We start from the raw sequence: 12,013 nt of genomic DNA, 5'->3' as shown, positions 1-12,013 counted from the left end.
TGCACCTTATGCAGGCTCTCTATTTGAAATTCAAATATTAATGCAGATTCTGTACCTGCCCACTTTTGCTTGTAATGTGCTTACTTAGCTCTTGGCTCCTCAGTTCACAGCAGTTATTTGACAGGTGCATGTGGCACAGCCATCAGCTAACTTTTTTACTTAACTCTGTGGGCACACAGGAGACTAAATTCATGGTATTTCTGGGTTTTATAGGTTGTATAAAATGTGCATTCCACAGTTAAGATACTTGGGAGAGTATATCAACATTTTAATTTCCCTGATATACTCCCACATCCCAGATAAATGATACTGCCATGCTTTGTGCTCATTTGAATGTAACACTAGAGATGTTGTTCTCCCCTGTTCCTTGCTTTACAATTTGCTAGTACTGGGTCCACAGCAAGGAGCTGGAAACAATCCTAAGTGATTTTGGTTCATGTTGACATGACGGCGTCACATAGTTGCTGCAGATTTTTCACCTGCACATTCATCATGTGAATCTCTCATTTCATTAAATTCCAATGGTAGTGTGTTGGATTTAGATGTGGTCACTGTGGAGGCCATTTGAGTACAGTTAACTCAGTCTGAGATTATTTGAGCTTTGTGACATGGTGCGTTATCCACCTGGAAGCACAGGTATTCTGACTCTACCATCGAAGTACGGCAGAAGCTGATATTCAGTGGGCCAGACAAGGTTTTTCAGTGTTGTAGCTGACAGGAATGGCTCACATCTGCTTCAGTGTTCAATGTGTTGTGCATTCACAATGTGTTGTGCATTCACAGACGCTTTTCTACATACCTTGGTTGTTATAAGGGATAGTTTTAGTTATATTTGCCTTCCTGACAGCTTGAACCACACTCACCATTCTGACTAACATGCAACTGCAACAACAGTCTACATGGCTCTTGACCAAGAATAACAAAAAACACAGAAAGATTTATGATCACAGAAGACAGAACATTTCATGCAAAAGATAACTCGCACAGTTAAGTATATCTTGTATTAAAAGATTATATGGAGACAAAACAGGATCCTTCCATTCAGCACGTGAGAAGGGCTGACTGATAACATTTTCCATCACTGTCATCATTTTTATGATAACTGTGGTTCTCGTCATTTTTAGATTAAAGCCTTTTTAAAACTATAATTTGGCATAATATGGAGATACACCCTTTTCAAAAAACTTTTGCTTAATTGAAAATTAGCATTTTAAATGCTTTTCAGTCATTTACGACAGTCTTCAGTCTTTCGTAGCCATGATTGGTCATGTGACTAGTAGACTATACCATACTTGGCTGTTGTGAGGTGGTGGTTGAATTTCCCCGTACAGGGGCTTTCCAGACTTTAAATTTGTAACGCAGTTTAAATTTAGGTAGGCTTCTGGTAAACTAAACTTTTACTAAGTTTAGGTTTGGGTTAAAATGCACCCTTCAAGCCTGTCTGTCAACACTGCGGAAATAAGTGGTCATAGTTATTATGCCATCTTTCTATACCGTCTCTGATACGTATTTACATTGTTTTCGCAAAGGATAGAAAGTAGTTGCTAGGCCACGCCTCTTTTCACTATCTTGAAAAGTGATTGGTTGAGATGTGTTGACAAATCATGGCTAATGAAACTTGTGGGTTGGATATTGAGCAACGCGGTCATGTAACAGTAAGAAGAGCGCTAGTTCCAAGTTATTTTTAAGAAGTTAGTAAAGGTGGGAGGCGAAGTTTGGATCTGTAAGAAGCTCTGATTAGTATCTCTGTCCCCAGCTTCACGTTAGCTCGCTGGCTAACTCTGACGGCTACCTAAATATGACTAGCGCATGGGGGCTCAACCGCTGTCAGACAGGTGAGACTGCATTATTAAAAAGATATATATAAGTTATATCGGTTGCAGTGCTTTTTAACGATGTGATAACAACTTTAAAACCTCTCTAAAAGCAGTCGTGTTAATTATACGATATTATTTCGGTTAACTGACGTAGTTAGCTCTACGTGTGTAATCAGATTACAGCTGAACCGGTGATTTTAAAGGTTATAAGTGAAAGTTTTCCTCGGTCTCCCTAGTGACTGACAGTGCCGACCGGTGAGGAGGAGGAGGGGATTAACGTTACCGCAAACCAGACATGACAGCTGGCGGCAGAGGGAGGGTCAACATAATGATGGAGGCACCGGAAAAAAGCCTCAGCTTCAACTTTTCATCTGAGGAGCTGGACTCCTCTGCCCTCTCCTCCGCCATGTCCATCGACAGGCTCTTCCCCGCTCTCCTGGAGTGCTTTGGGATAATTTTGTGCGGGTACATCGCAGGGAGGGCAAACATTATCACCTCCACCCAGGCCAAAGGATTGGGGAGTTTTGTTTCCAAGTTTGCTCTCCCAGCACTGCTGTTCAAGAACATGGTGCTGCTGGACTTTGGTAATGTCATCTGGCCATTTCTCTGGAGCATCCTCATCGCCAAAGTGTGCGTGTTCTTCCTCGTCTGCATCCTCACATTGATAGTAGCCAGCCCCGTCAGTCGCTACAGTAAGGCTGGGCTCTTCTCAATTTTTGCTACCCAAAGCAATGATTTTGCTTTGGGATATCCTATAGGTAAGTAATTTCTAATCCTAGCAAACACAAAGCTTGTCATTCAGAGCTGTGATGTGTAAACATGCTGTCCTATTGTTCGCCCATCCATCATACTCAGAGTTCAGTTCCCCAGGATTTTATTATTTGTTAGCAAACAGATTTTGATATCACTGCTTGTGCGGCTTTTCTTTTATTCACATTAAGCTCATCCGTGAATAAATAAATAGAGTGGTAGATATAATGTGTACCAAAACGTCACCCAGTTGAAAAAGTCAATTAAAGTTCAAATTAACTGACTACCATTAACTATATACCTTTAATATTTAAGTATATAATGTTTACGTGGCCAGAGGTGCTTTTTGTTTTCCACTCACTTCACCAGTTAATGTTTCACTTCCATCCACTGTCTTCCTTCTGGGATGTTTCAGATTAAACCCGATCTTCTGCTTCTGCTCAGAAATAGAATCAAGCTATTGCAGTCATAGGAGTTATGATCACCTGTTCATGATGCAGGCACACTCACATTTCTTTATTTTACTACAAACTACTCTATAACATTTTGTAGGTATCCAGCTTGGTTTTGTTTTAAACCTTTTACACATTTCTTCATCTTTTTTTTCTTTTTTTTTTGCTTTATCTTCATCCACAGTTGAAGCCCTGTACCAGAGTACATATCCAGAGTACCTCCAGTATATCTACCTGGTGGCCCCTGTGTCCCTGATGTTTCTAAATCCCATCGGCTTTGCCCTCTGTGAGATCCAGAAGTGGAAGGATCAGGGGAACCATCAACAGAGCAAAGTAGTGATTGTGGGAGTTGTAGTTTTACAGGTCATAAAGAACCCCATAGTATTTATGGTTGTAATCGGCATCATCGCCCACTTTGTGCTGCACCAAACCGTTCCCGTCTTCATGGCTCAGTTTGTGGATGGCTTGGCTAACTCTTTTGGGGGAGCAGCTCTGTTCTACCTGGGCCTGTCCATGGTGGGCCAGTTGGGGAAATTAACCAAATCTACCGTGGTGACACTGATATTACTTACTACAGCAAAACTGTGAGTGGAAGTCATTTAGATTTTTATTGCACTTGATTTTCTAGAAGAGGGCGATATTAGTGTTATCAGACAACCTTGTCTTATTTTTATGAGGTGTGCTATGGAAGTTTAGAGAGAGTCAGCATGTTCAGGCTTTTCAAAGTGCTCCCACCATGTTGTTTTGTACTCATGCTTTAGATGAGTCAGACCTTTCTCTGACCAAAAGCTGTTATCAAATAGATGACATATTAAGTAGTCTCAGGCACAGCATGCTAGCCATTGCATGTAAAGTTTGCCTAGTTACACTGCATTTCACATCAGTGTTAAATAAAGCCTCAGGTAATGGTACATGACTTGATTTGGCTTTCAGGTTACTAATGCCCCTGATTTGTAAGGACATGGTGGATCTGTTGGACAAACGCAACACCAGCGATTTGAACCACTCCAGCCTCTCTGATTACGCCTTTCTTTATGGAGTGTTTCCCACTGCACCGAGTGTGGCCATCTATGCCGTTTATTATAACGCAGAGCTAGAAGTTGTGAGTTCTTTACAGCTACCTGCCAACATACCATCTACCTTATGCTTTCTCTCTGTAACTCACTGTGCATGCTTTCTTTGTTCTGATTCCTGACAGGTAACTGCTGGGATGGTGATCAGCACTTTCCTCTCAGCTCCAATAATGTATGTTTCTGCCTGGTTACTCACGATCCGTTGGACGGATCCTCAGCGTTTAATGAATTCACTGCAGAACGTCAGTTTCAACATAAGCATCGTGAGCTTAGTTGTACTGGTGAGTCACAGCTAGTTGACTAATCATCTGCTTTATCAGCTGATCACTGTTTAATTTATCTCAGTGGATGGGAACTAAGGTCATAGAGTTGCCTCCACTTAATAACTCACAGGGTGCTCACTGACTTTATTTTCTTTGTCAAGGTCAGCTTTATGTTTATCTGCTCTGATGTTCTACCATTCAGGACAAGTAAATTAGAGATGCAGGCAGTCTTTGTAGATGTTTAAACCATATTGTCAAACTAACCTTAAAAGTCTCTGCCACTAACAGGATATGCAAGTAGACAGATGTTTTACTGACTTGCAGACTTGCTTCCTCATTCTTTGCCTGTTGATATATCTTTTAAGGAACTTGAAACTTTTTGCCGCGATTATCTTTTTGCAATGATTAAACAACATTGATGGGAAACAATAAAAAAGAAAAACAATGTTTCCTTTTTTTTTTTAACATCAACCAAGGAGATTACATTTTTGGAAGTGTTTTAGGAGTATAGGTTGGGGTCACATGGTCAAAGTGTGCCACATTTGTATGGAACAATCATTTGAAGATTTGGAAGTTTTTCGTGTAACCCATATACTCATCTCTGCTCCTTAACCCCTATATGCCAATATGTTGTACTGACTACATATTGGCATATGGGGATTCTAAATACCATGTTATCTTGGACCTCTGATCACTTATCCAAGGTCAAATAAGGTCAAACTTTCAAACTTGCCCTTTATCTTTAAAAGTATGCCTAAAAATCAGGAAATGATACTGGTATATGGGAATTCTAAATGTCATATTATAGTTTGCATTCAAATGTCACATTAGACCTCTGACCTCACTTTTTACGTGGCATCTGCCTTTTTTTCATAATGAAAGAAAAGTTTTAAAGATAAAACCTTTGTTGTATCTTTAAAGAAAAGAGAATGCACTGCCTATTAAGTTAGAAATATACTCTTGTATAATGTTATATAATAAGCTCAAGTTATTAATTACCTACTACCTAGTATCTATTACTTACTCTCACAAAAATGTTTTTATTCAGGATATAATACTATCTGCTTAAAAGTAGATACTGCCCAGAGAATAAACTGTCTTGACGGAAGTTTTCTCCCTCAGAGTGCTTGTTGTTTAGTCATGCGTTTCATACTTCTCAGTAATTTTCCGTTTACTTTCTTCAGAAAATGAACAACCAGTCACTACTAGTGTACTATTTCTGGTAAAGTCTTTGTTTTTGCAGTAATAGATAATTTACAATCCATGTTTTCTCTCACAGGTGTGGACTATTGCCGTCATGTTTTTAAGTAAAAAATTCAAAAGGCTGCCTCACTTGTTTACAGTTAACTTTTTCTTTGCACAGGTAAGCATGGTATTGCATTCATGAAAAACTAATAGCACCATTAATGTCGAATATGTCTAATGATTAAGTAAATTATATCTATATGAAGGAACTCACCTGTGGGCATTCAAAAATGACTAAGTGCCTGCATTTGTCATTTTGTGCTCTGTAGATTCTGACTTGCATTGGGATGATCTTGTGGAACTTTGTAGTGAAGGAAAGTAACTTCATTGGTCAGGTCCTGACTTTCACCTTATTATGTACCTCACTCTACAGCACTTTTATATGGCCAGGTACGCACACTACCATCTACCCACAGTAAACCTACATTGAACTAATTCATGTTGGTTCATACTGGTGAGATATATCTGTAGTGGGACTACAAATTTTGAAAGTGATGCTTTGCTGTTTTAAGGTTTGATAGCACTCTCACTTGTGCTCTTGAAGTCTGAGGATCTGAAAGTTTCACCGGCCATGTTGGTCATTGCGGGCTGGGGGTAAGAGGAATGTGCACAGACTGGAAAACATGTCACTTTGGTTTAGACTGACATTCATGATGCAATCAACAATGTAAATGAATTAATATAGCATAAAATAATGTGTTTTAGCATGATACAACCTCACTTAAGATTAAATAGTCAAAAAATGTATATCTGCAACCAAGTGTCATGCACGTTGTTCAGGGTAATCCCATTGACCTGGTTTTTATATTTTAATACTGTGATTGAATTTGTTGTATCTATGGTTGCAGGATTCCAGCTTTAGTAACTGCAGTTTTGCTCATTTGTGGGGAAAAAATGTTTGGAGTCATTGATGCAGCTTTCTTCTATGGCAGAGCACAGGTAATAATACCAGGGGAAGTAATTTTCCTGTTTTCTGCCATGAAATTACAGATAATGAAATAAAACCTGTATACTATTTGGATGTTTTCTTTCAGATAATCTGCACCACATTCGTAGTTGCCTTCAGCATATTCCTGGGAGGAGGCTCTCTTGTGTGTCTCAGCAGAGGAAGCTGGGCCCAAAATGTCCAAACTGAAGAGGTGAACTCATTTGACTCTCCAGAAGATCCTTTGATTGAAAATGAACCAGAAAACCAGACCCTGTTTGAGACTGCCCCCCCACCAAGAGATCAAGGTGCGTTCTGTCAGGATTTGATCTGATTTTGATTTTGCCAGATGTCTGAGGCCAGATGTTATAATTTAAATCTCCTGATCAAGACTTGAGCGTGCATATAGAGACGTCAGTTGTTTACAGCCAAGTTGGACTGGAAATCCAAAGTTCAAATGAACCCTTATCTACTAGTTTTCTACAGTAAACTGCTGCACAGTGCAACCCCTTCTTCTCAGATAAGGTTTCAGTTAATCAAGTAGAAAAAGTCTCTGCTGTTACCAAAAGACAAAGTACACGCAAAAAAAAAAATCATTTTCCCCAAGGACACATGATGGTTCCATACTGAAGACACAATTGTCCACAGCAAGGAAGCTGGTTAACGCTGAGAAAGGAGTGTCAGAATGGAACAAGTTGGATGCAGTGCTTTTGTTTCGCTACATGCCACAACTGATTCATGGTCATAGTTCCAGTGTAAGCAAGACGCATTATTGCAAACTTGCAAACCAGTTCTGCAGGTAATGAAGAGAAACTGTTTGAATGATTCAGTAAAAGAGTTTGTTATGTTGTGTTGTAAATACTTGTGTTGTATCAGCAAAAATATTTGTCACTAATATTTTTGGGGGGCTGTATTTTCACATGCATTATTCATAGTCAATGAAAGTACTTTACTTATTTTCCTGGAACCTTGTATTTTATTGAATATCTGCATCCTGTGTAAAATGAGATAAGCTGAGAATTGATCCAAATATTTCTTTTTACTTTATCAGCATGCCTCATATGTGACTGTGCACCAACCCAACCCCTGCCTGACATGATCATCAGTGCAGATATGAGCAGCACAACAACCACACAAGCAGGTACTGCACTGATAAGAAACTGACATTAGTGTTTTTTTTTTTATTGTGAGACTTCAAAAAGCAGTAGGATTTAGTGCATTTTAGAGTATATGAGCATCAAACTGAATATTCTTGTAATTTATCAGGTTTTATTATTTCCTTATTTGTTTTGCTGCCCCCCTCAGGTCAGTGTGAGAGCAGGTGCGAGTCCACAGACTGCCTCCTTGTCCAAGTGGAGGAGCTCCAACAGGTTGCAGACAGACAAGTGGCCCGTCATGTGCTCATGTGTCTGCTTCTGATTGTCAGCCTGCTTGCTGTGAGTAAACAACCACCTTTCAGTTCTACAGTGACATGAAGTCAGCCTTCATCCGCCTGCATTATTATATTTAGTGCATCTCAAACCAAATCAGATACAAATGGCTGAGCTGTGTAATTTCCAACTCCTGTCACTGGAAGACTTTAAGAAACACATTCAGAGACCCCATTAGAAAAGTCATGTGTCTGGCTCTATATTTACTGTTGCATTCAATGTTATATATTTTTATTACTGTACGAAGAAATCTTAAAATAGTGTATTAGGGGCATCTAGATTAAAAAACTGAAAGTACAAGAAAAAGATACTAGGTATTGCTGGTAGATGCTTTGGTATACTTTCATGTGTCAGCTGCGATGTAGTTCCTTTTCGAATATATTCTGATAAATTACTGAATCTGGGCTTAAATTAAAAGCCTTTCCTTATTGCTGAAGCCAGTTTTAAAATATATAATTTGATCTCACTTATTCACTGCAGGCATACAAGGGAGGGACTCTTTTTCTTTTAATGAATGCCCACTCAGCTGGTTCTACAAGCTGGTTCAGTGAACAACATTAGCTACCATTTCTCGTTCAAAGGTCTTCTTACATCCTGTTTTCACAGAATTTGTCCAGCTGCGTGTGGCTGCTCTTTAACCACAATCCTGGTAGACTCTACTTGGAGCTGCTGTTCTTTTGTGCTGTGGTCAACTATGGACAGGTTTGTGTTAGAAATATCCTGTCACATATACATGAGTGTATACTCACACCCACAGCACTAAAGTCATGCTTATCTTTTCCTGTTGACAGGGGCTTCTCTCCTTTGCTCTTTTTGGGCTGGACAAACATTTGATTTTACTGCCGTTTAAGAAGAGGTAAATGGCTTTTATATGAAACTGCACATTCAGACACTTTTAGACACTTACTTGCCACTTCATTAGGTACACCTTACTAGTAAAAGTTGGACTTCTTTTTTTCCTTCAGAACTGCTTTCATTCTTATGCAGGTAAATTAAATTTCCCTGCTGGTTTATATGCTTACTGGCCACTTTATTAGTTACACCTTACTAGCCTTGGGTTGGATTCACTTTTGTCCTCAGAACTGCCTTAATTTTTCATAGCATAGATTCAACAAGGTGGAAAAATTCCTCAGAGATATGATACATACTGATATAATAGCATCACACAGTTGTTGCAGATTTGTTGCTGCGCATCCATGATGCAAATCTCTCATTCCACCAGGTTCAGTGATGTTTTTAAACAATGCTCAGTTGGTAGTAAGGAGCCCAAAGACAAAAAATATCCCCCACACTATTATTCCAGCACGACCTTTGATACAAGGTGGGATTGATTCATACTTTCATGGTGGTTATGTCTAATTCTGACTCATCTGAATGTGGCAGCGAAAATTTTGACCCATCAGGCAACATTTTTCTAATCCGCAATTGTCCAATTTTGGTGAGTTTGTGTTTATTGTAGCCTCAGTTTCCTGTTCTTAGTTGACAAGATTGGTGCCTGTCTGCTTCAGGGTTCAGTGTGTTGGGCATTCAGTGATGCTTTTTCACAAATCTTGGTTGTTTTGAGTGGTTATTTGAGTAACTTTTGCCTTCCTATCAGCTTGAATCAGTCTAGCCATTCTCCTCTGACCTCTGACATCAGCAAGATGCCACTTACTGGATATTTTTTCAGACTATTCTGACCTTAAAGATGATTGTGAAGGTAATCCCTGTAGGTCAGCAGTTTCTGAAATACTCTGACCAGTCTGTCAGACACCAACAAACATGCCACGTTCAAATTCACTTAAATCACCTTTCTTTCCCCATCCTGATGTTCAGTTTGAACTTCAGCTTGTTGTCTTGACCATGTCTACATGCCTAAATGCACTAGGCTACAGCCATGTGATTGGCTGATTAGACATTTGTGTTAGTGAGCAGCTGAACAGGTGTACCTAACAAAGCAGCCAGTGAGTGTACAATGAATATAGCAAATGTACAATAGACTATGTTTACATTATATTACGGTGTCCGCTGATTTAATTTTGTTCTGTGTTTAGATTATACAGTCTGTGGTATGGAAAACAAGAAGAGCAGCCACAGAGTGATTTACCTGAGGAGATCAGGATGACCTGCACCCAGTTCACCAAATACCACAAGCAGCAGTGTTTTCATGACATTGTTAAAAAGAGAAGGTGAGAGCACATTGTCTTACTGACCGCTGCTCTGGTTAAAGACTGATGACAAGTACGTTTCCCAGTAATGTCTAGGCAAACCTTTGCTGGTGCTCGGTGACTCACAAACCACAATATCATCAAAACAAAATAATTTCTCATTCTGTAATTTTTCTGTGTGTGGGGTCTGTCTGCTCCTCTGTTTCTTGTGGCTTCTTTTACAGACAACTATCCTTTGGGTGATTTCTTCTTTTGACTTTCAGGTGTGGAAAGAAGACTATGGTGGACTGTTTTCTTGGCTGTGAACTTGTTGAGTGGCTTCTGCAGGTTGGTTTAGCTCAGGACCGTGGCGAGGCAGTACTCTACGGGACGCGATTACAACAGGGTGGCGTGCTCCAGCACATCAAGCAGGAATACAGCTTCCAAGATAGTCCGCTATATTATCGCTTCATGGCATAAGATGCTTGCGTCAAAGAGAGCTTTTTTTTTTTTTTTTGCCTAAAAGCAAGTTTCAGTTGAAACAGGAAATTCCTGTACAGCAAAAGACTCGATGTACTGTTTCCTTTAATGCAAAAAAAAAAAATGGCAGCTGTGTGTAGTTTGTCTCAAAGGGAAGGAGAAGTGTATAATAACCACCTCAGTCTTTATATCCAATATTTCAAGTTTATTTCTGAGGTCTGGAGTCACAGCTATATTGCGAAAACTTGAACATGAGCCATACATAAATTCCTATTTATCCAAATCTATTGTTTGGAGGCGAAATCAAAAAGGAGATACACCTTAAAAGCAGCTGAATAATTCCTGACTATGTGAAAAAGCTGTGACTCGCCTACTGTTTAATACAACACATTTCAGGAAAATCAGGTCAGGCTTCAGATTGTGATGGATGTTTACAGAGATGAGGTATTCTTTAAGGTGTGTTGGTGTATACTGTATGTGTCACACTGGAACTTCACTGGGATTGTGATTCAAGGGAAGAAGCTTTCAAAAGTAGATTTTTTTTTATTTTATTTTATTTTTTTTTTAGTCTTGTTTTGGAGTGCGGGACACTTTATTTGTGTGTTTTATGCCATTCTGTGAGTGATGAAGCACAAAGGGGTGTTCTCATTTTTTTTTAAAAAAGGGCGTGTGAGGGGAAAAAAAGTCTCCTCTGCTTAATCCAGTCATTGATCTACTAGGACACCTTTGTTTTTCCTCACTCTTATCAAAAATCACTTGCCAAATAAATAAAGGGAAAGGAGTCATATTTCACCAGTTAATTATTAATTTCGCATGAAGCAAAGGTATCGTTGCTTTAGAAACCTGTACTTGAAAAGGTCTTGACAGTGATGCTCACCATTATACAGCTTTAACAAACGGCAACCGCCCAGTTCGATCAACATTTTTACTTGCTTTTGTTTGTCCATTTAAGTAACCGCATAAAAAAAGTAAACATTAGCATGAAAATCTAAGTCTTCACTTGAAAATGGGTTTTGTTTAAAAATTTGATGCTGCAGTTATTTTTTTCCCTCTCTCAGGTAAACAAGCAAATTATTTAATTTTCTAACTCTGATGTTAATAGAATGTATGTAAATATCTACTTACTGTAATATAATGTGTATCATCACACATTGGCTAATAAAATAAAAGGTTTATTACCAAAGCTTGACTCATGTATTCATGAATTTGCTATTGAACAATTGAGCGAAAACTTAAACCTGCATTTTATAATGTGGCATTTATGAATTGTTCACTCTGATCAATTATATGAACAACGGTTTTGAATATTATTCAGTTGTTTCATACTAGTTCATTGTACAAGAAGGTTTTGGGTGGTTTATTTTGTTTGTTTGTTTTTTAAATGCCTGATTTAAAAATTGGTCTAGAGTCAAACTGTGGAATTGTTTTGTGGTTGCATGTAGATGTGGGCCT

At 38.9% G+C, this 12,013-nt stretch overlaps 1 protein-coding gene across 1 annotated transcript; it reads left to right on the top strand.

Annotated features, from left to right (window-relative positions):
- Positions 1-1,591: 1,591 nt before the first annotated feature.
- Positions 1,592-11,750, top strand: LOC102078181 (integral membrane protein GPR155). The gene is made up of 16 exons (XM_019353199.2): positions 1,592-1,835; positions 2,054-2,575; positions 3,204-3,603; positions 3,953-4,121; positions 4,218-4,373; positions 5,635-5,718; positions 5,870-5,990; positions 6,113-6,194; positions 6,449-6,539; positions 6,635-6,833; positions 7,577-7,666; positions 7,831-7,961; positions 8,562-8,657; positions 8,747-8,811; positions 9,989-10,123; positions 10,366-11,750. The coding sequence occupies exons 2-16, from the start codon at positions 2,113-2,115 to the stop codon at positions 10,559-10,561; spliced, it is 2,478 nt and encodes an 825-aa protein (XP_019208744.1). The 5' UTR covers positions 1,592-1,835; positions 2,054-2,112; the 3' UTR covers positions 10,562-11,750.
- Positions 11,751-12,013: the final 263 nt, after the last annotated feature.

The sequence above is a fragment of the Oreochromis niloticus genome, linkage group LG16 (genome assembly GCF_001858045.2).
Source record: "Oreochromis niloticus isolate F11D_XX linkage group LG16, O_niloticus_UMD_NMBU, whole genome shotgun sequence".
In the NCBI taxonomy this organism is placed as follows: domain Eukaryota; kingdom Metazoa; phylum Chordata; class Actinopteri; order Cichliformes; family Cichlidae; genus Oreochromis; species Oreochromis niloticus.
This window is presented reverse-complemented; position numbering and strand designations above follow the sequence as displayed.